The sequence below is a fragment of the Dendropsophus ebraccatus genome, chromosome 15, assembly GCF_027789765.1.
Source record: "Dendropsophus ebraccatus isolate aDenEbr1 chromosome 15, aDenEbr1.pat, whole genome shotgun sequence".
NCBI lineage: Eukaryota > Metazoa > Chordata > Amphibia > Anura > Hylidae > Dendropsophus > Dendropsophus ebraccatus.
This window is the reverse complement of record NC_091468.1, coordinates 50,985,524-51,012,410: the sequence shown is the minus strand read 5'-3', so window position 1 is coordinate 51,012,410 and position 26,887 is coordinate 50,985,524. Positions and strand designations below refer to the sequence as shown.

Here is a 26,887-nt window from a genome sequence, read left to right as displayed (position 1 = left end):
CATAACGCTTTTACTTGTCCGATTATAATTGTTAAAATGACGTCCGTTATTTTGAGGATTGGCCGCACGCCTGTGCAATGACGGCTGTTGGTACATTATTCCAGTTTAAGTTTACCGATTGGCCTTTGGATTTGTCTTTAATTGTAAAGTCCATTGAATTTAATAGTAAAAACAAAGAAAGGACGGTGAAAAAAGCAACACTGTGTGAACAACTAAAGAATAACGTCCGCTCTTTGCAAAAGATGTCCGAAAATAATTAACATGATCATTATTTTGACTTCTGCTCAGACAGCGCCCGTCATTTTATACATTGTGCGCATTCGACGTCCGTCATGCCATTGACTTCAATGCATTGCAGTCAGATAAATCGTTGCAATAACGGACATCTTTTTTAAATGGAAAAAGTGGCCGCCTATTCTCTTTTTTTTTTTTTACAATGTGTCAACATAGCCCTAAACAAGTACAAGGGAAAAATCTGAATGGCTGCTCATAACAAAGAATAAGATTCACTCTAATTCTTCAATGTCACTATGGAAAAATGAAAGAATCGGTTACTGTATCAATGGCACCTTTTCCTCTCGCACTATAACTCTCCCACAATGCATGCTTCTTCAGAGTAGTCTTGATTCTTTGATTTTCTCCAAAGATTTTTTTTCACCAATTTTGTAAGAATTGGTAATAAAAAAAAAAAAAATTTGTCACATGCATAATTGCATGCATCATTATATACAGTAAGGATCTTCTCCCAGATGGGAGAATATGGTGCCTCACATAAGCACCATGTGGCAGCAGAGTGCCTATGATGGTGTCATACAGGTGCATGCATACTGTCTAACTTACACAAAATACCATAGTTTCAGATATGGGAATAACATAACTCACCTTGTCCAACATCTCCTTCGTATGTGCGGCTGAAATGCAAAATCTGACTCTAGCCTCAGCGATAGGAGTTGCTGGGAAGCCAACTATGACAACTCCAATTTTCTTTTTTAACATGTGCCTTGCAAAAGCCCTACGGGTACAAAACAGAGAATGAAATTTCAGAACAATTTTTTCTACAATTTTATTTGCAAAGAAATATTCTCCAAGGGCAAACATTGCCATGTGTTCCATTAAAGGGGTACTCGTCTTGTTTGTTTTCAAATCAACTGGTGTCATAAAGCTATACAGATTTGTAAATTACTTAAATATTAAAAAATGGCAACTCTTCCACTCTTCCAGTACTTATCACCTGCTGTAGGTCCTGCAGGAAGTGATGTATTCTTTTCAGTCTAACACAGTGCTCTCTGCTGCCACCTTGCCAGTTTGGCACAACTTTGAAATCTATGGCAGCTATAACCTGCAAAGTCCTGACCGCTGGTTGTGTATAGGGGGGGTTGACACACGCTGTGGCTGCATCTGAAATGTGGCGTTGCTGGGTGTATAAAGTAGCCACGAGTTGGATGCTGTCTTGAATTGTCTTAATTCAGAATAACTAACGCATATGGATTCAGTATGGTGGGACGTAAATTGGGTAAATTATAGATTACTTAGTGGGTCTGCTGCTCCACTTTACGTACATATAACTCCTGAACATCAGATTGCTGAGAGAAGCTGTGCCTGGCATTTCCCCATGCCACAGTATTACATTACAGGTATTACATTACAAAGAGAAGTAGTCCATGAAGGGATCTTGGGCCACATTCACAATATATTTTGGCCACACTTTGAAGGTATACATTGGCACCCTGTCAAAGACGCTTGTTGATGTTTACTGTGATGTGTTCCACATACACGCATTGGTTTTTATTTGGTCCTTTTCTCAAACATAAACTATGTCTTTGCATTACTCGAAAGGGTGGTAGACATCCCCGTAAAGGAAATATGCCAGCTTTGTGTTATGCTCTGATTTTTTTCCCTTTCAAATCAACTGTTTTCAGAAAGTTACATTGATTTGTAAGTGACTTCTATTTAAAAATCTCAAGTCTTCCAGTACTTATCAGCTGCTGTATGTCTTGCAGGAAGTGGTAGATTCTTTCCAGTCTGACACAGTGCTCTCTGCTGCCACCTCTGTCAGAAACAGGAACTGTCCAGAGCAGTAGCAAATCCCCATAGAAATCCTCTCCTTCTGTGCACAATTCCTGACATGGACAGAGGTGTCAGCAGAGAGCACAGTGTCAGACTGAAAAGATAACACCACTTCCTGCTGCAGCTGATAAGTATGGTAAAAGTTGAGTAAATAGAAAGTAAATAGAAGTAAATTACACATCTATATAACTTTCTCAAACCAGTTGATTTGAAAGAATTTTTTTTCCACTGGATAACCCCTTCAAGTGTCAAGGAGGCAGTGTCAAATGCGGCATGCAATATTCCCCCCCCCCCTTTAAAGATTCACATAAAGGGCTCAGTTCTGAAGGCGCCTAACCCAGTACAACAATGACACAGGGAAGGGAGGGGTGGGGGTGGGGGGGTTGGGGGTTAGAAGGCATGCAGAGTGCAGCTTGGCCACTCCTCCTTGACACGTTAGCTCTTACCATGATAAAAAGTTGACTTATTCCCCCTAAGGGGCTGTTTTCCTTTTCGGATTATAGTCGAGTCTTAAAGTGACTATGGTTTCCATAGTCTTTTTTTTTTTTTGGTTTGTTTAATACTCTTTCACATTACGTGTTTATTTTAGTTAAACATTTTATAAGTCACTTATTGCTGCAGTATGATTGTATGTGACACAGAAACCCATAAAAGATTCTAGGAAAGAACCTACAGCGCATAATTGTTTATTGTCTTCAGAGCGATATATACAAGCAACTTATAAGCAATGTAAATGATCACTATGCCAACAATATAGTTATAGAATAAAAGCATCAAACTAAGGTTGGTACAATTTCATATAGCATTAAGGGTTATAAACATCTAAAGAATCAGGCATTGTACCGGACCTATATTATGGCTCTCGGAGTTGGTTGCATTTCTATTTTCTGATGGTCTACATGGCCAGTACGAGTGCTGCATCTCGCTCCTCGGGGAAGCCCTGATTATGCATTAATATGCTCCATTATGAACTGATGATTGGGAGTTTGCTTTGATTATTATGTGAAGTACTTACCCTACTTTGCTTGGCATGTACATGAGCACAGGGACAACCGGAGAATCTTCATTTCCATAAGTAATTACATTCAAGTCACGTAATCTTCGTCTGAAGTATCTGGTGTTCTCTGCCAGCTGATTGAGTCTCTGCCGACCTAAGGGTTTGCAGTTATTATTTTAAAAAAATTATATATATATATATATATATATATATATATATATATATATATATATACATACAGTGGTGCCTTGGATTACGAGCATAATTCGTATAATTCCACTCTTAAACCAAAGCAAATTTTCCCATAAGCGAACAAAAAAGAAAAACAGGCAGTCGGCACTTACTTTGCTTTGCACCAGTAAAAAGTCCAGAGATAGTCAGCTGTGTGAGCAATCAGCAGTGGGTGGTGCACATGTGGCGTCTAAGCAAAGCAAAACAATCTGAACAGGTACTAAAGAGAAAATGAAGCCGCGGCAACTCATCAGTCTGCAGAAAAACTTTTCTTCTTTATTGTAGGTACATAATAGTACAAGAAGACATCACAGAGGGGGGGGATGGTGGGAGGACGGTCACACAGGCATGTGTAAGGTAGCGACGATCGTTTCGTGTGAGCTAGTCACACTTCATCTGGCTAACACACGTGTCTCTAGACATCTCAAATGACACTATTGTGACAAAAGGGTTTCGTAAACCCACTGCTAGTAATTCCTTGCTACATTTTAGCAGTTCACATCCTTATAAGGTAAAAGAAAGTATTCCTTTTAGTCAACTTTTACGCTTAAAAAGAAATAATAGTGATCTTACTACTTACAACTTACAAGCAGATGAATTATTGCAAAGATTGAGAAAACGAGGGTACCCGGATTCTATGTCTCATGTTCATGTCTATTCTTATTCCTAGAGTCAACCTCCTCAAAAATAGCAAAAATAAAGAGAAAAAAACAAAATAACAACAATAAAAGATTTTATTTTTCATTTAATAACACCCCATGTAATCAAATTTTAAAAAAAGCTATTCATAAATTTTGGTATATCATAGAAGACGACCCCCTCTTAAAAGAGGCTGCTATTAATAAACCTGTCATTACGTTCAGAAGAAATAGAACAGTAGGTGATCAATTAAAATCTACGAGAAATTATAGTACTAATAAATACAATAATTCATGGTTAACTTGTTCCCCTGGCAATAAACGTTGTTTGCATTGTTCCTTCTGCCCACAAAATGCCATGCTGGATACCGTTAAACTAGGAGGTAAAATATGGTCAGTACGCCAATTAATTACTTGTAAATCTTCTTACTTAGTGTATATAATTTTTTGCCCATGTGGGTTTTACTATATTGGTAAAACAATACGCCCCCTATACGTACGGTTTCGAGAACATTGCAACTCTATACGCACCGGCCGTGGAGCCCCTAGGCTGATAAGCCACATAAGAGAGATACATAAAAGCAATCCAAATGTGTTAAAATTTGCTGGATTGCAAATAGTTAATCCTTTGAAAGATGGGGGCGACCGGCATATATTATTATTACAAGAGTCTGCTTTAATTTCTTATTTCTTTGCCACAAGTCCTCTTGGTCTCAATGACCGCAATGAATTTCACGCTTTTCTCTAAATTTTGCATGAATTGTTTTTGTTTTTAACAAGGTTTTAATTCACCTGTGTGTTTTTGTACCATGTGACCAGCCAGCCACCTGACTATCACGCCTACTAGTATGGAGGGTCAGTGCAGAGCTGGCTGTGTTAGCCAGATAAAGTGTGACTAGCTCACACGAAACGATCGTCGCTACCTTACACATGCCTGTGTGACCGTCCTCCCACCATCCCCCCCTCTGTGATGTCTTCTTGTACTGTTATGTACCTACAATAAAGAAGAAAAGTTTTTCTGCAGACTGGTGAGTTGCCGCGGCTTCATTTTCTCTTTAGTACCTGTTCAAATTTTCCCATAAGAAATTATAGAAATGCAGACAGTTGGTTCCACACCCCAAAATAATGATTTATTATTCTGAATAACATGTAAAACAGATGAAACAAACATTCAGAAACAGCAGAATATGTGATATTATAAGTTACTGTACAGTAATGGAGAGGATGGGAAACACAAGGGCTGACAGAGACTGCAGGGAGCATGAAGGAATGAGCAGGGCAGATGTGGGCACATACATGCAGCTCTGTGTCCGGGGAGAGAGGGGTTACAGCTATGGAGAGATTACCTCCACAGTCCTGTCCCCTGATGTAAGCCCCAGCCTGAAGTGGATCTGCTATGATTTGGAAGGTGAGGGAAACTTCCTGGGTCAGAGTACAGAGCTGTAGACCCCGCTGTGCAGACCATGCCCCTCCTCCATTCGCGCTCCCACACAGTACCGGGAGCTCTTAAACCAAATCAATGCTCTTAAACCAAGTCACAATTTTGAAAAAACTTTGAGCTCTTAAATCAAAACGCTCTTAAACCAAGTTACTCTTAAACCAAGGTACCATTGTATATATATATATATATATATATATATATATATATACACATACACTGTGTTTATATATATATTAATTTGAAATGTATTATATATATAATATATGTATATAACAAACAGTACATTTTAGGAAGACACTATAATGACAAAAGAATTATCCCATGGTTCAGATGGTATGAAAAATTATCCAGCTGGCTTTAAAATAAAAATGAAGCTACACTCACATGCCCCGATCCTCCACCGCTCACAAATCACTGGAGATCAAACCACAGCACTTCAATATGGTGCTTAGCTACTTGAATTTTCTGTACAACATTTTTAATGCATCATGTATGTCGCATATTCTATCTAGACACGAAATAAAGTAATTTTTATAGCCAGCTAAGGCACGGTCGACGATGTTTCTGTCCTCATAGGACCTTTTTCAAGCCATATCTGTGACTTGCTGGGAGTGGCAGGACATGTGCAGGTCTGATAGACGTACCAGACTTCTGCAGATCTCGCTGTACAGTAAATACATGAAATTCAACCACTTAAGCATTATATTAGAGTACTGTGGTCTAAATGTTCAGGTCCACTTTGATGGTAACTTTGTCTGCTATGCTTCAGTTGTACTACATTTTGGAAATATTCTTAAAGTGTCAATGTCGTTTTTTTTTTTTTTTTTCAGAAATCAATAGTTTAGGCGATTTTAAGAAACTTTGTAATTGGGTTTATTAGGGAAATATGCCATTATCTGCATTCAAGAAGCCCTTCCCCGGGTCCCCCCCCCTCTCATTCACAGCTCATTATCAGGAATTCTTGACTCTTTTACATCAGTCGAGCCCTGTGTAACCTATGGATAGGGGAGGAGGGAGGAGGAAGGAGATTATTGGCCAGCAGAGAACAAAGGATTACACAGCGGGACCTGTGTGAAAGCCAGTATTCAGAGGTCAGAGAGGCCAGTGCTGACTTCAGAGGAGATAGCCCGGTGAGGTAGCTGTAAATAAACTCTTTGTTGTCCTGTTTTGGTGCCTCATCTCCGTCCACCCCCATAAGAGAACCATGAAGACAGAGGGGAGATCTTCAAACTGCTTTTTCATTATAAAATAATAAACCCAATTACAAAGTTTCTTGAAATCGCCTGTACTATTGATTTCTGCAAAAAATTTAAACAACAGTGACACTTTAAGGCTAGACAAACACAACGTCCGCAGCGGATTTCACGCTGCAAATTCGCAGCGCAATCCGCTGCGGGTCCCTTGCCTGCCCCACCACAGTCACTGATCGGCTGAGAAGAACGCCCAGACACCGAGAGCCCCCGAAGCAAGACGGAGCTTGGAGCATCTTAGCGAATCTAGTCTTAGGGTACATTCACATGTACCGTCTCGCAGTGGAAATGTCGCTGTGAGTCTTTCAGTTTGTACTGCAGCCACCCCCATAAACCCTTCGGCTGCTGCTCGGCTCCAGCGCAGTCTGTATATACATTACCTCTCTCCTGCACGGGTCCCGGCGACTGGGCAACACACTGATTGGCTACGCGGGAGAGCAGGATGCCGGAACCCCGTGCAGCAAGGAGAGAGGTAAAGTATATACAGACTGCGCGGGAGCCGAGCGGCAGCTGAAGGGGTTAAGGGGGCGGCTGCATTACATACTCACAGCGGTCTTTCAGACCCCTTGACAGGGACCTTGACTTGTAGCGGATCTCGCTGCAAAATTCGCAGCGAGATTTCTGCTGCGAGTCGGTATGTGTGAACGCACCCTTAGGCTATGTTCCCACACAGTATTTTTGCTCAGTATTTTGCAACCAAAACCAAGAGTGAATTGAAAACACAGAAAGGCTCTGTTCACACACTGTTGAAATTGAGTTGCTGGCCATCATTTAATGGCAAATATTGCAAAAATACTGTGTGGGAACATAGCCTAATGGTTAATAAATATATCCTTACAAGGAAATTAAATTATGATATGACCGTTCTTCTCTCCACAGCACGAGCAAATATCTTACAGCTCAATAAACAATGAGAAATTAAGAAATGTATAAAGGTACCTGTCAGTGTCCCATCAGTTCCCATGATGCACTTCATTACCCTTATGATCTGCTCTGCGATTGGTGGAGATATAGATGCTGCATAAACTGCACTATGCGAGTGGTTTCGTAAGTAATCCACAAGATCCTACAGATGAAATTCCATTCAGAGAATGTTACTGTAAGGGCCATATTACACGTCCCAATCACTTTAGTAAACAAGCGCCGATCTGCTACATCCACACTCATTTACCGAGCCTATTACACAGCTCGATTATTGTGCAGCACGGGCTGAACGGACATTGTTAGCCACGTCCATGCAGCCCTTGCTGTATATCGTAAATAATAAACTATATACATTACCTCTCCACACTCCGATGTCTTCCTGGCTTCTCCACGCTCCCACAGCTGCCAGTACAACTTCAGAGCCGGTCTTAGAAGTGATAGGCTGCTCAGCTATTCACTAGTCGCAGCAGTTCCGTCCCGGCCAGTGGTTGGCTGTGCAGCCTGTCACTTCAGAGAGGGGTTCTGAAGTTGTACCGGCAGCTGTGAAAGCGTGGAGAAGACAGGAAGACACTGGAAAAGTAGAGAGGTAATGTATATAGTTTATTATTTTCTTTACAGATTCATCAGCCGGCGGGTCAGGATCTAAAGACAGGATCAGCCAATGATCGTTGTCATCAGCTGATCGTTGTCTTTATTGTGTAATAGGTCCCTTAATGTCTTAAACCTTGTTTAAGCGTTAATTTATGAGAAGATTAGTAGCATCCAAATTTCAACTTCTTAATGCATATTCAGGTGGAGTGACAGAAGACTAGTACAATAAAAAAAAAATCTCATTTTAAATTCAACTATTTAATAAAAGAGGGTAAAATGATTAACATGCTACATGGATTAAGTGTAAAATTAACACAAGGGCAGGTGCATGAAATAAAGCAATGAAAGTACATAGGGGGTATTGATCATGCCATATACTTAGGGCAGTATTACATAGCACAATTTTCCAGGGGAAGCGAGCGCCGACCTGTCAGCTCAGCGCTCGCTTCCTCCTTGTTCCCTGCTTGCTGCCTGTGCTATTTCACGCACAGACAGTGAGTGGGGAGGAATGGGAGGAGCCGCCCAAACAACCATTAGATCATTTGGTTGGCCCATTGAAGTCAGAGGTGTTCTGCTCCTATTACTCTCCTATGACAAGTGCAGCTGCCTCTTCTTGAATATTGAGGTGGTTTTCTGCACATTGAACACTACAGAGGACCTTATCAATACTTCTCTTCTAGGATGAGTGGGCAGGGTGGAGTGGTGCACCAAAGGTGCCTTATTCAATCACTCTCTGGACATATGCTGGGTGTACACGGAACGATTATCGTTCGAATTTGCACGATAACGATTGAATTCGAATGATAATCGTACGTGTAAACGCAGCTAACGATCAAACGACAAGCGAGAAATCGTTCATTTTGATCTTTTATCTTGTTCTTAAATCGTCGTTCGTCGTTCGCAAAAAATTCGCAGATCGTTCTGTGTAAACAGTTGTTGCGCGAAAGTCCGGCCGCCCGCCCGCAGCCCGGCCCCCCGCTCGCAGCCCTACCCCCCGCTCATCCGCAGCCCCTGCGCCGGCTCGATCGCCACCGCACCGCTCCGATCGCCAACCCCGCCGCCGCTCCGATCGCCGCCACCGCTCCGATATGCTCCACGAGCATACGTTACCTGCTCCGCGTAGCAGGTCTTCGAAATCCCCGGCTCCTCACTCTTCAGTGCATTGATTGGCTGAAGAGGGGAGCCAGGAATTTCAAACGGCTCCTCTTCAGCCAGTCAGTGCTGCCGTGCAGTGATTGGCTGAAGAGGGGAGCGAGAGGCGGCGGAGCGATCGGAGCGGCATGGGGGGGGCAGGGGCGATCGGAGCGGCGGTGGGGCGGTCGGAGCAGCAGCTCCGGGGGTGGCGAACGGAGCGGCGGTGGCGGGGGTGGCGATCGGAGCGGCGGTGGGGGTGGCGCGGCAGGGTTGGCGATCGGGGCAGAGCAGGGGGCTGCGGATGACCATGGGGCCGGGCTGCGGATGAGCGGGGGGCCGGGCTGAGAGCGGGGGGGCCGGGCTGAGAGCGGGGGGGCCGGGCCGGGCTGCGGGCGTGCGATCGCGAAACGATAGCAAAACTATTTTTCGGTACGATATATCGTACCGTCTAAACGCTGATCGTTATGAAAAAAAAATCGTTACTCCGACATCGTTAATCATACGATCGGCCCAATTATCGCTTCGTATAAACCCAGCAGTAGGGTCCATTTACACAGAAAGATTATCTGACAGATTATCTGCCAAAGATTTGAAGCCAAAGCCAGGAACGGATTTGAAAAGATGAAAAATCTCAGGCTTTCCTTTATGACCTGATCTCTGTTTATAGTCCATTCCTGGCTTTGGCTTCAAATCTTTGGCAGATAATCTATCAGATAATCTTTCTGTTTAAATGGACCCTAATGCTGCGTTTACACACACAGATTTATCTGACAGATTTTGGATGCCAAAGCCAGGAATGTATTTGAAAACAGGAGAAATCTCAGTCTTACCTTTATCACCTGTTCCCAGTTTATAATCTGCTGCTGGTTTTGGCTTCCAAAATCTGTCAGATAAATCTGCCTGTGTAAACGCACCATAAGTCCCTTAGCTCCTATAAAGTGTCTGTTTGTCGTATACTCTATGCTGGCAATTAGTCTTACCTGAGCGAGCTAAATGTACCTTGTGTTGTATATGTCTGTGTCTCTTTATCTTGTTACTCTGATCTTTGCTCTTGTATCTCTGACTTCTTCATTTGGATTCTGATTCTGTACTGCATTGAGCATTTGACCCTGGCTCATAAGAACATCCCTGGGTGTTTTGTCTGTCTTGTCTCCATTTTGTGTTTTACACCCCAGACGCAGGTAAGGGATTGTTGCCCAGTTTCCTGCAGCCACCCAGGGCTGTCTTGAGGCGAGTAGGAAGTGACAGCTGGATGGGGCAAGTCCAGAGCTCACTGTCCATGTCCTCCGCAAACCCTTCCTGGTCATCCAGTGGCAGGCTAGCTAACACTTCTTTCTCATTGTCTTCTGCTCTATGGGATCATATAAGCAGGTTAAAGTTTCTTAACCTGCAGTAAATTTCCATTTAAAGGGGTTGTTAAAAAAAAAAAATCAACTAATGTCAGAGATTTGAAATTTACTACTATTAAAAAAATATCAAGTCTTCCAGGCCAACTGCTGGATGTCCTGCAGGAAGTGGAATATTCTCTCGAGTCTAACACAGTGCTCTCTGCTGCCTCCTCTGTCTATGTCAGGAACTGTCCAGAGCAGTAGCAGACCCCCATGGAAAACCTCTCCTGCTCTCCAGACTGGAAAGAATACACCACTTCTATCAGGACATACAGCAGCTGATAAGTACTGAAAGACTTTACATTTTTTAAAGAAGTAAATTTCAGATCTCTGGCACTTTCTGGTACCAATTGATTTGGTGAACAACTCCTGCATATTTGGATAGACAGTAAAATTATTAGTAATCATACTAACCCACTTACCTTTCTCCCTGCAATATATCCCCCTACAGCACCAAAGCTTTTGGTAAATGTTCCCATTAGCACATCAACATCTTCAGGATTCATCCCAAAGTAATCCACCACTCCTCGTCCTGTTGGGCCCACAGCTCCTATACTGTGTGCTTCATCCAAGTACAGGTACGCTTTGTACTTCTTCTTTAACGCTATTATTTCTGGAAGATGTACAATAGATCCTTCCATACTGGAGAATGAAATAGTGTTCTGCTTACTATAACATTATAGCAGTAGCGAAATTAGAGGGGGGCAAAGGGGGCGGTCGCCCCCGGGCCCACCAAGGCTGGGGGCCCCCCGGGCCGGTCCCCCCCAGTACACTTAAGGGCCGCAGAGGCCGGATGTTAATTAGGCTGCTCTGCCACTTTAAGGCTGCCTGGAAGTAGTGTCCGCTGCACTCAGGGCAGACACTGCAGCTTCCTGTCTGTGTGTCTGCTCACTCTATACCAGGGCAGAAGAGACACAGACAGGACCCCCTCCTCACAGCCCGGGCCCCTCCCCCACTACCTCCTCCGGCTGCTTCCTGCTCTCCTGGATGTCGGGACAGAAGAAGAGGAGGGGCCCAGAGTCCGACTGTGAGGAGAAGATCAGAGAACTGCACCACATGGCCCCCTCAGAGCTTCCCTGCAATTACAGTAAGTGCTGTGTGTCCTGGGTGCATGAGATGTGTGTGTCCTGGGTGCATGGGATGTGTGTGTCCTGGGTGCATGAGATATGTGTGTGTCCTGGGTGCATGGGATGTGTGTGTCCTGGGTGCATGAGATATGTGTGTGTCCTGGGTGCATGGGATGTGTGTGTCCTGGGTGCATGAGATATGTGTGTGTCCTGGGTGCATGGGATGTGTGTGTCCTGGGTGCATAAGATATGTGTGTGTCCTGGGTGCATGGGATGTGTGTGTCCTGGGTGCATGAGATGTGTGTGTGTCCTGGGTGCATGGGATGTGTGTGTCCTGGGTGCATGGGATGTGTGTGTGTCCTGGTGCATGGGATGTGTGTGTGTGTCCTGGGTGCATGAGATGTGTGTGTGTCCTGGGTGCATGGGATGTGTGTGTCCTGGGTGCATGGCATGTGTGTGTCCTGGGTGCATGGGATGTGTGTGTCCTGGGTGCATGGGATGTGTGTGTGTCCTGGGTGCATGGAATGTGTGTGTCCTGGGTGCATGAGATGTGTGTGTGTGTCCCTGGGTGCATGGGATGTGTGTGTCCCTGGGTGCATGGGATGTGTGTGTCCTGGGTGCATGGGATGTGTGTGTCCTGGGTGCATGGGATGTGTGTGTCCTGGGTGCATGAGATGTGATGTGTGTGTCCCTGGGTGCATGGGATGTGTGTGTCCCTGGGTGCATGGGATGTGTGTGTCCTGGGTGCATGAGATGTGTGTGTGTCCTGGGTGCATGGGATGTGTGTGTGTCCTGGGTGCATGGGATGTGTGTGTCCTGGGTGCATGGGATGTGTGTGTCCTGGGTGCATGGGATGTGTGTGTCCTGGGTGCATGGGATGTGTGTGTCCTGGGTGCATGGGATGTGTGTGTCCCTGGGTGCATGGGATGTGTGTGTGTCCTGGGTGCATGAGATGTGTGTGTGTCCTGGGTGCATGGGATGTGTGTGTGTCCTGGGTGCATGGGATGTGTGTGTGTCCTGGGTGCATGGGATGTGTGTGTGTCCTGGGTGCATGGGATGTGTGTGTGTCCTGGGTGCATGGGATGTGTGTGTGTCCTGGGTGCATGGGATGTGTGTGTGTCCTGGGTGCATGGGATGTGTGTGTGTCCTGGGTGCATGGGATGTGTGTGTCCCTGGGTGCATGGGATGTGTGTGTCCTGGGTGCATGGGATGTGTGTGTCCTGGGTGCATGGGATGTGTGTGTGTCCTGGTGCATGGGATGTGTGTGTGTGTCCCTGGGTGCATGAGATGTGTGTGTGTCCTGGGTGCATGGGATGTGTGTGTCCTGGGTGCATGGGATGTGTGTGTGTGTCCCTGGGTGCATGGCATGTGTGTGTGTGTCCCTGGGTGCATGGGATGTGTGTGTGTCCCTGGGTGCATGGGATGTGTGTGTGTCCTGGGTGCATGGGATGTGTGTGTTTCCTGGGTGCATGAGATGTGTGTGTCCTGGGTGCATGGGATGTGTGTGTGTGTGTCCCTGGGTGTATGTAATGTGATGTAAGAAGAGATAAGTAAAACTTAGTGTTTAAGGCTATGTTCACACTACATACAGTAAGTTCCGTAGTAATCATGGCCGTTGTAACAATGGCCGTGATTTCTACGGAACTTATGTAGTACTGCCTTCTGAGGAATCCCGGCTGGAGTGTATACACATAGGTAGAGTTTATTTAGTAGTGTTCTCAAACCTGTGACAAAACTACAGCTCCCATCATGCTGGCCCATCCCTTCTGGCAGGAGATAGTGGGGATTGTAGTTTAGGAACAGCAGGAGGGTCACATGTTGGAGAATACTTTACTAAATAAACTGTACCCCTAAATGATTGCTTCCTAACAGTGGCTCCTGAGCTGTTACCAAACTAAAACTCTCATCATGTCCTGCCACCAGGGTACAATGGGAGTTGTAGTTTTGCCACTGGTAGGGAAACCATAATTTAGGAGGGAGGTTTATTTAGTATAGTGTTCTCCAACATGTGACCCTTCAGTCGCTACAAGACTAGAACTCCCATCATGTCCTGACATAATGGAGGTTGTAGTTAAGGAACAGCTGAGGAGACACTGGTTGGAAAACAATGATTTAGGAGGTCAGTAGTAAAGTACATTAGAGGGGACAGTGGTACAGTACATTAGAGAGGACAGTGGTACAGTACATTAGAGGACAGTGGTACAGTACATTAGAGAGGACAGTGGTACAGTACAGCACATTAGAGGACAGTGGTACAGTACATTAGAGGACAGTGGTACAGTACATTAGAGAGGACAGTGGTACAGTACATTAGAGAGGACAGTGGTACAGTACATTAGAGGACAGTGGTACAGTACATTAGAGAGGACAGTGGTACAGTACATTAGAGGACAGTGGTACAGTACATGAGAGAGGACAGTGGTACGGTACATTACAGGGGGCAGTGGTACAGTACATTGGAGGGCAGTAGTAATATAGTTTATTAGGTAGGCAGTGGCAAACTACATTGTGGGCACAGTATAAAACGGGGACAGTGGCACTATTTAATATAAAAACAGTTCATAAGAGGCACAGTTTATACAGGGGGGCGGTGGTACAGTTCATTAGGACAAAGGGGTACCATTTATTTAGCACAAAGGGGGGGGCTAACTGCAGATGGAGGCACAAAGTGGGGGCCCAACTAGTGTTGAGGGCATAAGGGGGGGGGGGGGCTAACTACAGAGGGAAAAGAGAGGGAACACAACTACAGATGGGGCATGAAGAGGATGTCTTACTACAGATGAGGACACGATTATGGATCCTAACTACAGATACAGGCATAAAGAAGGGATCTAAGTATAGAGAGAAGCACAGAAAAGGAAAAATGACTACAGATTGGTCTTCAAAGAAGTCTCTGTTACTGTTTAAGGGCACTATGATGGAGAGTTTGTATAGAGGTGGTTAAAGGTGCTGTAAAAGTAAGGTGCTGAAGATGTTTGTCTGGCAGATACTGCTGTGATGATTTGTGGTTAGAAGAGTCTTCACAATGAAAAAGAAAAGGAAACCTGACCCACTCTCATCAGAGAAGACGTCACCTGTGAGTCACTGGATGTGTCTGCACTTTACTTACATCTCTATTTGTTTGGGGTCTACTGAGGTTCCCTATGGGTAACATAATAGGTTGGGGGCCCACTCAGACTCACTCGCCCCCCCCCTAGGCTGAACCCCTAGCTACGCCCCTGCATTATAGCAAATAATAGGACAATAGGAAAGCTTTGATAACATATCAAAGGGGTTGTCTGGGCAGATACATATATGCCCAGGGTAGGGGGTGATTAAAAAAATAAAATAACAGGCACTCACCTACCTGGCTCCTATGCTGCTGCCAGTATTATGCTGCTCTATTTCTGCTGTGACATTACAGACCCCCTCAGCCAATCAGTGGCTGAAGCAAAAAGAATTCTACAACTCCTCATTGGCTGAGTGAACCTGTAACAACATGACCCCAAACATGACCGGCATGGGTGCCAGGTAGGTGAGTGTCTCACCCTTCTCAGGCATATATGTAAAATTTCTCCTGCCTGGACAACCCCTTTAAACCAGCTGATTGTAGGGTTTGTACAAGTCCAAGGAGACTACTGGCACCTCAATTATGAAGATGCTTTTTTCTTGACAAGGCATTATTACTGTATGTGGGCTGATTGGACCCTGGATAGACGTGTATTGTTTGGAAATATATATATAAGCATATACTGCATCAGCTGTATAACCTTTGCCAGATTTTACCTGTAAATTCCCTCAACGATAATTAGAATTTTCTTCCAGGCTCTTCGAATGTGTGGCTGGCCGGTCACTACAGCATCCCGCAGTAGTTTTTCTAGGTTCTTCATATCTTAACATAGAAAAAAATATACAATATGAAAGCAGACAAAAATGGTTGGATCATCAAATCTCCCGATACTGTTACCTGTTTGTTGTTACTCTATTAGTTGTAAGTAGGCTTGATCAAACAGTGGAAAAAGCTAGGTTCATTCGAACTAGAACCTAGCCGGACCTTCCGCATTTAACTGCTGATGCCTTCCCGGTCCGTGCCGAAGGAGGAGACAGCCCAGGGACCCCCTGGAATTCCGGGATACAGCCTATTACCTAGGCTGAATCCCAGAATTCCAGGTGGTCCCGGGATGTCTCCTTCCGCAGGGACAGGGAAAGCATAAGGAATCAAATGCGGAAGGTCCGGCTAGGTTTGAGTATGATTGAACCTAGCTTTTTCTGCTGTTCGATCAAGCCTAGTTGTAAGGAGAAAGTTTAGGGAGGAGATACTGTATGGTCATAATATTTAGCATTGCAGAACCGGTCATTGGACAACAAATAACAAACACTAATCTTACTAGCCTTTGTATACATCTTGATTTTCAGTAGTAGAACCTCCTTCTTATATGGAGGGGTTAAAGGGGTACTCCGGAGACCAAAAAAAAAACATGCCAATACATTGCTTTAATAGTTATATTACTTCATGATATAAATTGATTAAAATAAATATATAGTTTTTTATGTACCATTCAACTTTTGTTGAGTGGCAGCAGTAAGGGGCAAGATAGGCCTCTCTGCTGCCACCAATGTTTGTTTTGGCAACTGCAGGGCTGTCTGCCACACCCAGTGATCATGTCGGGCAGTTTAGAAGAGGGAACTGGACCCTGCTCTATAAATTGCTGTACGGCCACTTAACCAAAGTTGAATGAAAACGCTATTTATTTTAAATAAGTAATATTACAAGATAATATAACTATTAAAGGGGTGCTTCAGGCAAGGGCAATTTTTAATATATGCCCGAGGATAGGACTTGGCTTCCACAGTGCCACCAATATCTTACTGATCTCCTTCGCTGTTCAACCTGGTGTAGTGACTCAGTTGCTGATTGGCTATGACTGCAATATCATGGTCCCAGGTAGCCTTTAAAGCTATGTATTAGCAAAAAAATTTTTTCCCCTTTACGTCTGTGGAGTACCCCTATACTGCCCACAGGCAACCTGGTATTTCGTTGAGAGAGAACCTCTTTAGGTACTGCTGACAGTGCCAGTGATACAAGAGGAAGCCATATATCTATATCTATATATATATCTATATATATATATATATATATACTAGAAAATGTACCCGGCGCTGCCCGGGTGTAACGTGTCAGTGTGTTAATTAGATTTGTTCAAAGGTGCCCAGGAGGCCAAGCTAAAGGTATTGTTTCATCTGAGTTAATCAGTGGAATTAGTGTATACCTGGAGGGGTTCTGTATACCCACAGTATATAGTTTTTAGGGGTCTTGCATATCTGTAGTGCATAGTTGGGGGGGGGCTGTATACCTATAGTGTATAGTTGGGGGGGTCCTGTATACCTGTAGTGTGTAGTTGGGGGGGCTGTACACCTGTCGTGTATAGTTGAGGGAGGTCCTGTATACCTGCAGTGTATAGTTGGTGAAGGTCCTGTATACCTGTACTGTATAGTTCGGGGGTCCTGTATACCTGTAGTATATAGTTGGTGCTGTATACCTGTAATGTATAGTTGGTGGAGGTCTTGTATACCTGTAGTTTATAGTTTGAGGGTCCTGGATACCTGTAGTGTACAATTGGTGGAGGTCTTGTATACCTGTAGTATATAGTTTGGGGGTCCTGTATACCTGTAGTGCATAGTTTGAGGGTCCTGTATACCTGTAGTATAGAGTTGGTGGAGGTCTTGTATACCTGTAGTGTATAGTTTTGGGGTCCTGTATCGCTGTAGTGTATAGTTTGGGGTCCTATGTACCTGTAATATATAGTTGGTGGAGTTCCTGTATACCTGTAGTGTATAGCTTTGGGGTCCTGTATACCTGTAGTATAGAGTTGGTGGGGGTGCTGTATACCTGTATTATATAGTTGGTGGAGGTCTTGTTTACCTGTAGTGTATAGTTTTGGGTCCCTGTAAACCTGTAGTGTATAGTTTGGGGTCCTGTATACCTGTAGTATAGAGTTGGTGGAGGTCCTGTATACCTGTAGTGTATAGTTTGGGGTCCTATGTACCTGTAGTATATAGTTGGTGGAGGTCCTGAATACCTGAAGTATATAGTTGGTGGAGGTACTGTATACCTTTAGTGTATAGTTTTGGAGTCCCGTATACCTGTAGTGTAAAGTTTGGGGTCCTGTATACCTGTAGTATATAGTTGGTGGAGGTCCCGTGCACCTGTAGTGTATAATTTTGGGGGCCTGTATACCTGTAGTGTCCTGTATACCTGCAGGGTCTTCCCCCTCCCCTCCCGTACATCTGGCGGGGACGGGACCTTCGCAATAACCTTTCCGGGCACCCAATGTATCTATGTGCCAAATTTGGGGTCAAACGGTTCAGGCGTTTGGAAGTCTATACGGGACAGACAGACAGACAGACAGACTTTGATTTTTATGATATAGATGGTAACTTGTATACAGTGCAGAGGCCTACCATGAGAAAAGCTACTCACCAAGAAGACTCAGTGCAGGCGACTCAGCACTGTACAGAAGTTACCGCTCTGAAGTCTCTTTTCTGTCCGTTTCCTGACACTTACTGTTGTGTTGGAATACTCGAATGGTGGCTCCAGAGAGTCTTGCTCCGAGAACTAGAGAAGTGTGGTTTAATTCATCGCTAAGGATAAGGCAGCCCTGTAAATAGATATACCAAAGTTGATGAGGTTAAAGAGTCACTGTCGTATTTTTTTTTTTTGCAGAAATCAATAGTCCAGGCGGTTTTAAGAAACTTTGTAATTGGGTTTATTAGCCAAATCTGCCATTATCTGCATGTAAAAAGCCTTTTCCCAGGTCCCCCCCTCCTTCCTCTTTTTCATCCACTCTGAAAAATCTGAAAATTGTGACTTGTTGCAGGAGACGTCCCCTGTCTGTTCTAGGGAGAGGGGAGGGGGGAGGAGGAAGGAGGGAGTTAGCCGGCAGCAGAAAGCAGATAACAGAGGATTACAGGCACGGAGCTGGGTGACAGCTGTAATCTGAGCTCAGACAGGTCACTGGTGATGGTCAGTAGAGATATCCCGTGAGGGATTTGTAGATTAACTCTTTGTTGTCCTGTTTTGGTCTTTTCTTTAGCTCTCTCCTTAGGAGAACAATGAAGACAGGGGGGAGAGCTTCAAACTGCTTTTTCATGATAAAAATGCATTTTTCGGATAATAAACCCAATTACAAAGTTTCTTAAAATCGCCTGGACTATTGATTTCTGCAAAAAAAAATTTCACGACAGTGACACTTTAAGGTGGCTATCCTGGGTTAGAAAAGCATAGCTGCTTTCTTCCACCACACCCTGCCTTTAGGTTATGTGTGGTATTCCAACTTAGCTCCATTGATTTCAAAGGAATTGAGCTGCCATACCACAATTTGAGGACAAGAATGATGGATGTTCCTGGAAGAAACGGCATTGTTTTTCTAATCCCTGATACCTCCTTTGAGTGACACTAGGGTGGTACTTAATATTATAAATATTATCTTATTATATTATAAAATACTAAAAACAAAGCACTGAATTATTTACAGCTTGAGCTTGATGTTTTTTTTGTTGTTTTTTTTTGGGGGGGGGGGGGGATTTTATGTCTATGACAGTCTTTACAGTAAATTATAGGGCTCCATGGTGACTCTTGGTTGTTCAATAGTAGTGGGAATTAGTGTTGAGTGAGCCCTAAAATCCTTGAGTGCTTGTTACTCAATTCATTGATTTTTTAATGGTCGAGTGCTTGATTCAAATAGTAAACCCTATTGAAATCAATGTGAGATTCAAGCATTTAACCAGGTGTCCCCTGCTTGGCAGAGCGGAGGGTGCCTGGTTCACCTTCGAGGGATGTGTAAAGGTAATATACATAAATTAGATCGAAAAAAATTCAATACGTTACTGCAAGACACATTAGATCTCTGGCGGTATGTCATCAATTGACGGCATCCTGACGGAATTCTAATATGTCTTGCAGTAACATATTGCATTTTTTTTGTTCTAATTTTTGTATATTTCCTTTACACATCCCTTCCTTACACCCCAGCACACAAGGTAGGTATTGAGCACCCCGATACTATGCTCAATAGAGCATGCTCGCTCAACACTAGTGGAAATGATGGTTGGCGATCTTGTGATTATTTAGCAGTGTAATCACTACAACATTGTGGTCAGGCTCTGCAATTCTCCTACAACAGTTGCATACGTTTTTGTATGTTGCAACGATCCCTAGAATTAGACACAAATCTGAATGTAAAGTGCCTTCGAAAGATTATTGCTTGTTATTGTCATTGTACTGGACATGTCAATCGTTTACTGTTGTATGTAAATCTGGACTCTCTCTGTGCTTAATCTGGTCATAGTAGTAGTAGTTAATGTAAATGTCACAACCTTTCCAACCAGAGCTGGAATGTTTGTTGAATTTGTGGCAAAACCCATACTGAAAACCATTGCTGCCTCCACTCTGAGAAACTCTGCAACCAGATCTTCAAGCTCCTGGAGTTTATCCATTTGTCCTAAAAGAAAATGAAATTGGAATCTCATTCACAAACATAAAAATGTATTTATTTAACAATAAGCAAAATCGGTTCCTAAGAATTCTCTGAGGAGATATGGAGATTACGCTTTGGGATGACCCCTTCTACTGTACACTATGTCATCCCACATCATAATCCCAGGAGTAGAATTGGGGTGATATTCCCTAGTAAAGGCCTCTTCATTGGGACCTCTGGCTGACTCATTACTTAAGGCTCTATTACAAGAAGCGATTATCCACCGTATTTGGCCGATTATCGTCCATTGCAGCCAATAATCGCTTTGTGTAATAAAAGGCAACGATCAGCTGACATGCACAATGTTGGTTGACCATTGTCTTTCAACATCTTTCAACATGTTGAAAGACGAATGATTAGGATAGCAATAATCTGCCGCCGTTGCCCCGTGAAATAGGAGAGGCAGCAGACCACTGCTATATCCTATGGGCAACCTGGACAATTTTAACCCCCTCCTGCCACCACACTGTAAATTAACGTTGCTGTAGCCTATGTCTGATGCTGCATCAACGTTAATTTATGATCCAGGATGACACAGGCGCAGAAGCTGCGTCTGTGTCATCCGCGGCGGGTCCCAGCTCTCAGTGATAGCTGGAGACCCACCACAACTCTCAGCCCGGGGCCGCACCCCGGTGCTGAGAGTTAATCCTATAGATACTGCGGTCAGCACAACCGCAGCATCTATAGGGCTTCTGACAGAGAATTCTCCCTCTACACAGAGGAAGAATTCTCTTTCCGGTGTCCATCAGTGCTCTGCGAAGTGATGGTAGCCATGGAAACCGGAAGCCTCAGGCTTCTGGTTTCCTTGCTACAGAGGGCAGCGGGGCGAGGGAGGGAAGGCTGGGCCTGATAGGCGCGCCCGTGAGCTCTGCCCCCTCTCCTCTCTCCCCTGCTGCTGTCACACGATTGTAACAGCGGCAAGGGATAGAGGAGAGGGGGCAGACATAGGGACATCAACTTATGGGATCACTATGATCCCATAAGCTGATGTCCTAAAATGACCTGGGCATTGAGGAATCAATGACCCCAGGTCGTGAAAGGGTTAATATCATCCTTGGAGCCCTTTCTGCAGCTCCCCGCATTCCCCCCCCCCCCCCCCCCCGCACTTACTCGTTCACTGTCAGTGCATGTAATAGCGCCGGCAGCGAGCGGGGAATGAGAAACTAGCGATTGCTGACCTGACAGGTCGGCGCTAGTTTGCTCCCGCTAATAGACCTCCATTCCATCTCCACTGCTATCTTGCTGTGAAACATGATTGCCTTTGAGAAGAGATGTGGGAGGTTGGTAGAACACCTGGAGCTGGATGTAGATTACAATTATAATTTACAATTGAATAGTTTAAAAGAAATTGGCCTATACCTTATAGCAGTGTTTCTTTTACCACCCACACCATATTGCGGAGGTATTTATTGTGTGAGGACGCATACAGGATCTATGCATGTGGCTTATGGGTTGCAATACAATGGGTTTTACTGTATGTTGAAGAATTAAAACAAACCCCTCAATCAGTTATATTCTAAGCATGATAATAGCTTTATTCTACTCACCCATATCATGCCTGCTACTGCACACTCCAGCACCATATCTCTCTAATACAGTCTCTACTTTTTCTAAGGACTCTTTATTATTTTCTGCAAAGCCCAGATAGTTGTATGATCCCATATTGATCACATTCTTAATGACTTTTCCAGTGTACCTACAATGAAACCATCCCTTTAAGTAGCGTGACAGAAGTCGGCCATGGTGGCCACTAGAGATAGGCAAATCAACAGTAGCAACAAAGTAAATCACATAGTTTCTATCGGGATTCTGCTTATCTGGCTGTGGTCTTCGAAGTCTGCTCCGCTCCATGCCACTCCTCCCCGGGAGCTGGGAAAAGATGCATCCACTTTCCCCATTTTCCCAGGACTGGATCAATCTTTTCCCAGCACCTGGGGAGGAGCAGCACAGAGCAGAGCAGACTTCATAACCTGCAGCCTGGTTGAGCAGAATTTGTTTCGTTCCTATTGTAGATTCGCTCATCTCTAGTGGCCACACTGAATTAACTGACTCCAACATTATGCAAGAAAACATGTATATAAGTCCACAGGACTATTATCGGCTGTAGCGGCCGATATTAGCCGAATATGCCGATAATCGTTCCGTGGAATAGGGCCTTAAGTGACCCAATGTTCAGAATACAAGGAAATCTTTGCTCTACTGCTGGTGCATTAATAACCCCTGACCTCTGCACAGCAGGCAGTGAGAACAGAGGTCAGGGGTTATCAGTGCAGGGAAGCAATGTTTTTTTTGTCTTCTGCCTGTTAACCCTTTTTTGTGTTGCAGCATGTAATCATTGCAGCAAGTAAACATTGGGTCACTTACACACTGCAGTACATAAGGGGTTAAGCAGAAGGACACAGGAGGCTCTTATCTTCTCCCCCCGGGCCCCCCTCCTGCACGGCCTTCCCTGCCTCTATGGTAGCTATGCCTCTGCTTCTGACCCATGTGGATGAGGGTGAAAATTGATATTTTTTTTCCAGGCTACAGCATGGTGGCCTCCCCCAAAACTGCTGCCCAAGGCAAAGGCCCTTGGATTCCTAAAGGTAAATATGGACCTTAGTGTGGGAACTAACAGGGGCAGAAACAAAGGCAAGGGGAGACGAGAATCTGTAAGTGTAGTAGAATGATGTGAGTAAAGCAACCAGGATCATGTAGCTTAATATGAAGAGAAATAACAGAATCATTACCTGTAAGTCCAGTTAAAGTCATCAGACACCCGTTCCTTTAGATCAAATAGACTCCCAGGGACACTGCACACAGGTCGACAAAACGTATCACGGATGCGCATGTAAATATTTCTTTTGTAAAAATTTTCGAAGTCTTGATAAAGAGGCACAAAATCCTTCAAAACAGAACACTTTACTGATCAGAGCATCTTACTCATTTGTCAAACTAATGCTTTTATTTTATGATATTGTATGATCTATCCAACTACGTGCATTAATGGCACTACATTATCTGAAGTAGAAGATTCCAATTCCTAGAACAATTAGTAATGTAGTGCTTCAGCAGACCCCTCTTTTGGGGTCTGTTAAAGCACAGTAGTGCGAAACAAGCTTGTAACCTGCACCTGTCGGCCCTTGTCATGTCCATGCATTATTGAAATAAAGGAACCTGCACTACAATTTACCCTGGTGAGTGCCACTACTTTATCTTTTGAGATTATCATGACCTATATAGACATATGAATTTGGTGAGCACTAGAGATGAGCGAACCTGGAGCATGCTCGAGTCCATCCGAACCCGAACTTTCGGCATTTGATTAGCGGTGGCTGCTGAACTTGGATAAAGCCCTAAGGCTATGTGGAAATCATGGATATAGTCATTGGCTGTATCCATGTTTTCCAGACAACCTTAGAACTTTATCCAAGTTCAGCAGCCACCGCTAATCAAATACCGAACGTTCGGGTTCGGATCGACTCCAACCCGAACCAAGTTCGCTCATCTCTAGTGAGCACCCTAGTATACATCATTCAAATGGGGCATTTTGCTCGCTCTTATACCTTGCTTTTTATCTGTTCAACAGCAAATCTATTTATATTAACAGACTTAAATGCTTAAAAAAATTCTTACTTTTTGCTCTTCCCTTTCTTTGGCCATATGGCATTTTTCTAATCCCCACTTTCTCATGAAATCCCGTAAGTAGCCGAACAAGATTAAAATGCCATAGCCGAGGTAGGTAAGCACGGGAATGTACAGTGGGGCTTCTTCATAAGCCTCCTTGTATTCTCTCTTGTATAGGCCGCCATTGGCTGCTCCATTCTGCTGTTATGGGATGAAAAAAAAATACACATATCATACAGTGAATTATACAGTGCGCCCTCTATGTATCATTTATGATGAGTAATCATTTATGGTTTTTTGAGTGAACTCTGCAGAGATGTAAATGCTTCTGCTTTTTCTTGATCATTGAATATTCTAGTCATATGGGTCAAACATGAAATATGCCTTATGGATGATGTTCCTACGGGAATAGGGGAAAGGAAAATATTTATCAGAAGAGATTCATTTTGCACTGGTAGAGAAGTTATAAAGAAAGTTGTTTGAAATTTTAGTAAAGATGAAACAATGATTTTTGGAGAAAAGGCAAATATTAAAAAAAATACTATAAGATGCCCGACTGTATTGTAAATTGTTTAAAACAGTTAATAAATAAAGTTCTCACATTATCCATGTAAATTTTTTAAGCCTATTTCTTTGCCTATTTACAGCACTGGTCTCTTGGCACCAGGTGGCACCAGAAATGAATCCCTCAAACAAAGCTCCAGAGATCTCAGCAATATACTGTATAGAAATGTACAATGGTACTGTACAGTATGTGCACACTAAGGAATTCTTGCGGATATTTTGCCGCGAATTCCACCGCTCGCCCCCGCTTGACTTTCCGCCATGACATGTTGATTCTTTGGGTGGACAGCGGAATCACCCCGAGCATAAAATGGCGTCTATGGCGCAGGCGGAGAGTGATCTCCTGTGATGTCTAACTGGCTCTGATTGGCTTACAGCTTGCAGCTTGCTTACAGCTGAGCAACCTGAGTCATCTGTCAAAGGGAGGCCTAACAGGGCTTAGACCCTCCTCCCTCTTGATGATGTCATTGTCATAAAATGTCTCCCACAGAAAAGCCTGGGGTCAACAGTCATTAGATTAGAATGAGTTTACTTCACTTCCTGGTGGGGGGTTAAGGGGGGAAAAGACAGAGAAGGGGGGCAGATAGGTGATTGAAGCATATCACAAAATTATATAACTTTGTAATGTGGTTCAATTACTAGGAAAAAGCTTTTCACTGGAGTACCCCTTTAATGTTAAAAATTATCAGTTAATCAATGAGGTCTATAGAGCTACACCAAAGTGCACTAAAGGGCTAAAGCAACATTCTACCAACCTGAAAAACTGCAACTCTTAGCATGCCTTGTGTAAAGATGGCAAGGCTTTCCTCTGCTGCCATCCTCTTACCACTGTGGCCATATTTTCCCATTTGTGGCAGACGGGGTCTCCACTCTCTGCCGCCGTCGCCCTGCTCTTTGTCATGGTCTGGGTCCATGTGGCCTTTCCGGCCTAGCAGCAGGGAGCAGCATGTCTTCCCCCTTTGTGTAGTATAGATCCGGCCACTAGAGGGGGAGCGTGTGCACCCTCTCTGAATTTAAAGGCTCAGTGCCTCAGTATTTATCCACCTGTGGCTTCGATAGATAGGAAAGGCTTTGATAAAGAGGCTTTCTGCACATGTACCCTGCCTAAACGTCAAGGTCCTTTGGTCCTGCTTGGTCTGTTGTTTCTGCCTTTTCAAAAGCCTTTTGTACCTGTACTTCCCAGCTACAGTGTTCCTGCACTCTCCATCCTGATTCCTGTGTTCCCGCTGTTGTGTTTCCATATCCTGGTGTTTCTGCTAAATTACCCTTCACTCCCTGTTGGCTCCTGTATTCCTGCATGTTCCCATCTTAAGTGTGAACCTGACCCCACCTTGTTTGTACTAGTTATCCTTTCCTGTACCAAGTTTCCTGCATAGTGTGACCTGTTCAGTGTGAGCCGTACCATGTCACCTGCACCTGTGTCGTCACCAGCATCAACCGCCTGCATGTGGTGTGTCCAGTGTTTGTATATTTGCCTGAACTGTCTAGCTACATGGTTGGTTATCAACCTATTAACCTGGTGTGTCCTCCAGGAAAGCCTATCTCCACCATCAGGAGCATCTTGTGAAGAATGAAGGATACACTTAGACAATAACCTTAGGGATAGTCACATAGCACAATAGCACAGTGGGCTCACGTCCGCTGACCCTGACACCCTGAAAGCTACATACTGATTTATACAGTAGTTTTGCAACAACTGGAGCCACAGGTTGGGAAACATTGATCTAAAGCAGTCGTTTTCAACCACTTTCTTGGGAATTCCAAAAGGCAGACATATTCTAGCCACCAAACAAAGCCAATTTGGATGAACACTTGCAAGGCTATCTAGGCACATCACACACCATTTATATGACCCTAGCGCTCATGCAAACGATTACAATGCCATTAGGATGATGATGGAACAGACATGTCACAGATATTACATAAGTTAATGGACAAGGAGGACATTTCACAATGCTATAATTGTCCTGCAATTAAGACGTTCTTAATTTAGTTTTGCCAATGTTCATCCTTGTATTACAAAGAACACTTTTGATTTGCAATTCTAAAGCCTCCCCTAAAGGGACCAAGAGCTGAACCTTTCAACAGAGGGGAAGTCAATGAATTAGTTAAGTATTTGGATTTGTGTTGAAGCATTTTATGAAGAAGCATTCCATGGGCAAATCCATATTGCCACCTCTTTTCCAATTACAGTTCACTTCTCATAGGGTGGTCTGGCTGGTTCCCACCACTGAAACAGAAATGCAGTTTAACCTAGGCATTATCTTGTAGTCTGGTTCCGATGTAAAGTGTCGGCTATTGTGGTCTTTAACATAAAATAAACGTGTACTACTATGTTTAGTCTGTTAATGGATCTCAAATAGATTGTAATCCTTGAAACAGTCGGAAAATGTTACTGTTTCTCTATTTTACATTATACATAATACAAGTGTCCTAATGTAATGACGTGTTCCTTTAAAGTGGTATTCCAGCA

General features: G+C 44.0%; 1 protein-coding gene across 1 annotated transcript in view; it reads right to left on the bottom strand.

Moving 5' to 3' along the window:
• LOC138774420 (serine palmitoyltransferase 3-like) overlaps positions 1-26,887 on the bottom strand; it is a 38,357-nt gene that overhangs the window by 946 nt on the left and 10,524 nt on the right. The window contains exons 2-11 of the mRNA XM_069955267.1: positions 23,860-24,051; positions 22,974-23,128; positions 21,792-21,940; positions 20,084-20,208; positions 18,273-18,366; positions 15,494-15,599; positions 11,084-11,303; positions 7,564-7,690; positions 3,083-3,218; positions 883-1,012 (exon numbers count right to left, since the gene is read on the bottom strand). Of these exons, the coding sequence (XP_069811368.1) occupies positions 883-1,012; positions 3,083-3,218; positions 7,564-7,690; positions 11,084-11,303; positions 15,494-15,599; positions 18,273-18,366; positions 20,084-20,208; positions 21,792-21,940; positions 22,974-23,128; positions 23,860-24,051 (1,434 nt within the window). The remainder of the gene's footprint in view (positions 1-882; positions 1,013-3,082; positions 3,219-7,563; positions 7,691-11,083; positions 11,304-15,493; positions 15,600-18,272; positions 18,367-20,083; positions 20,209-21,791; positions 21,941-22,973; positions 23,129-23,859; positions 24,052-26,887) is intronic.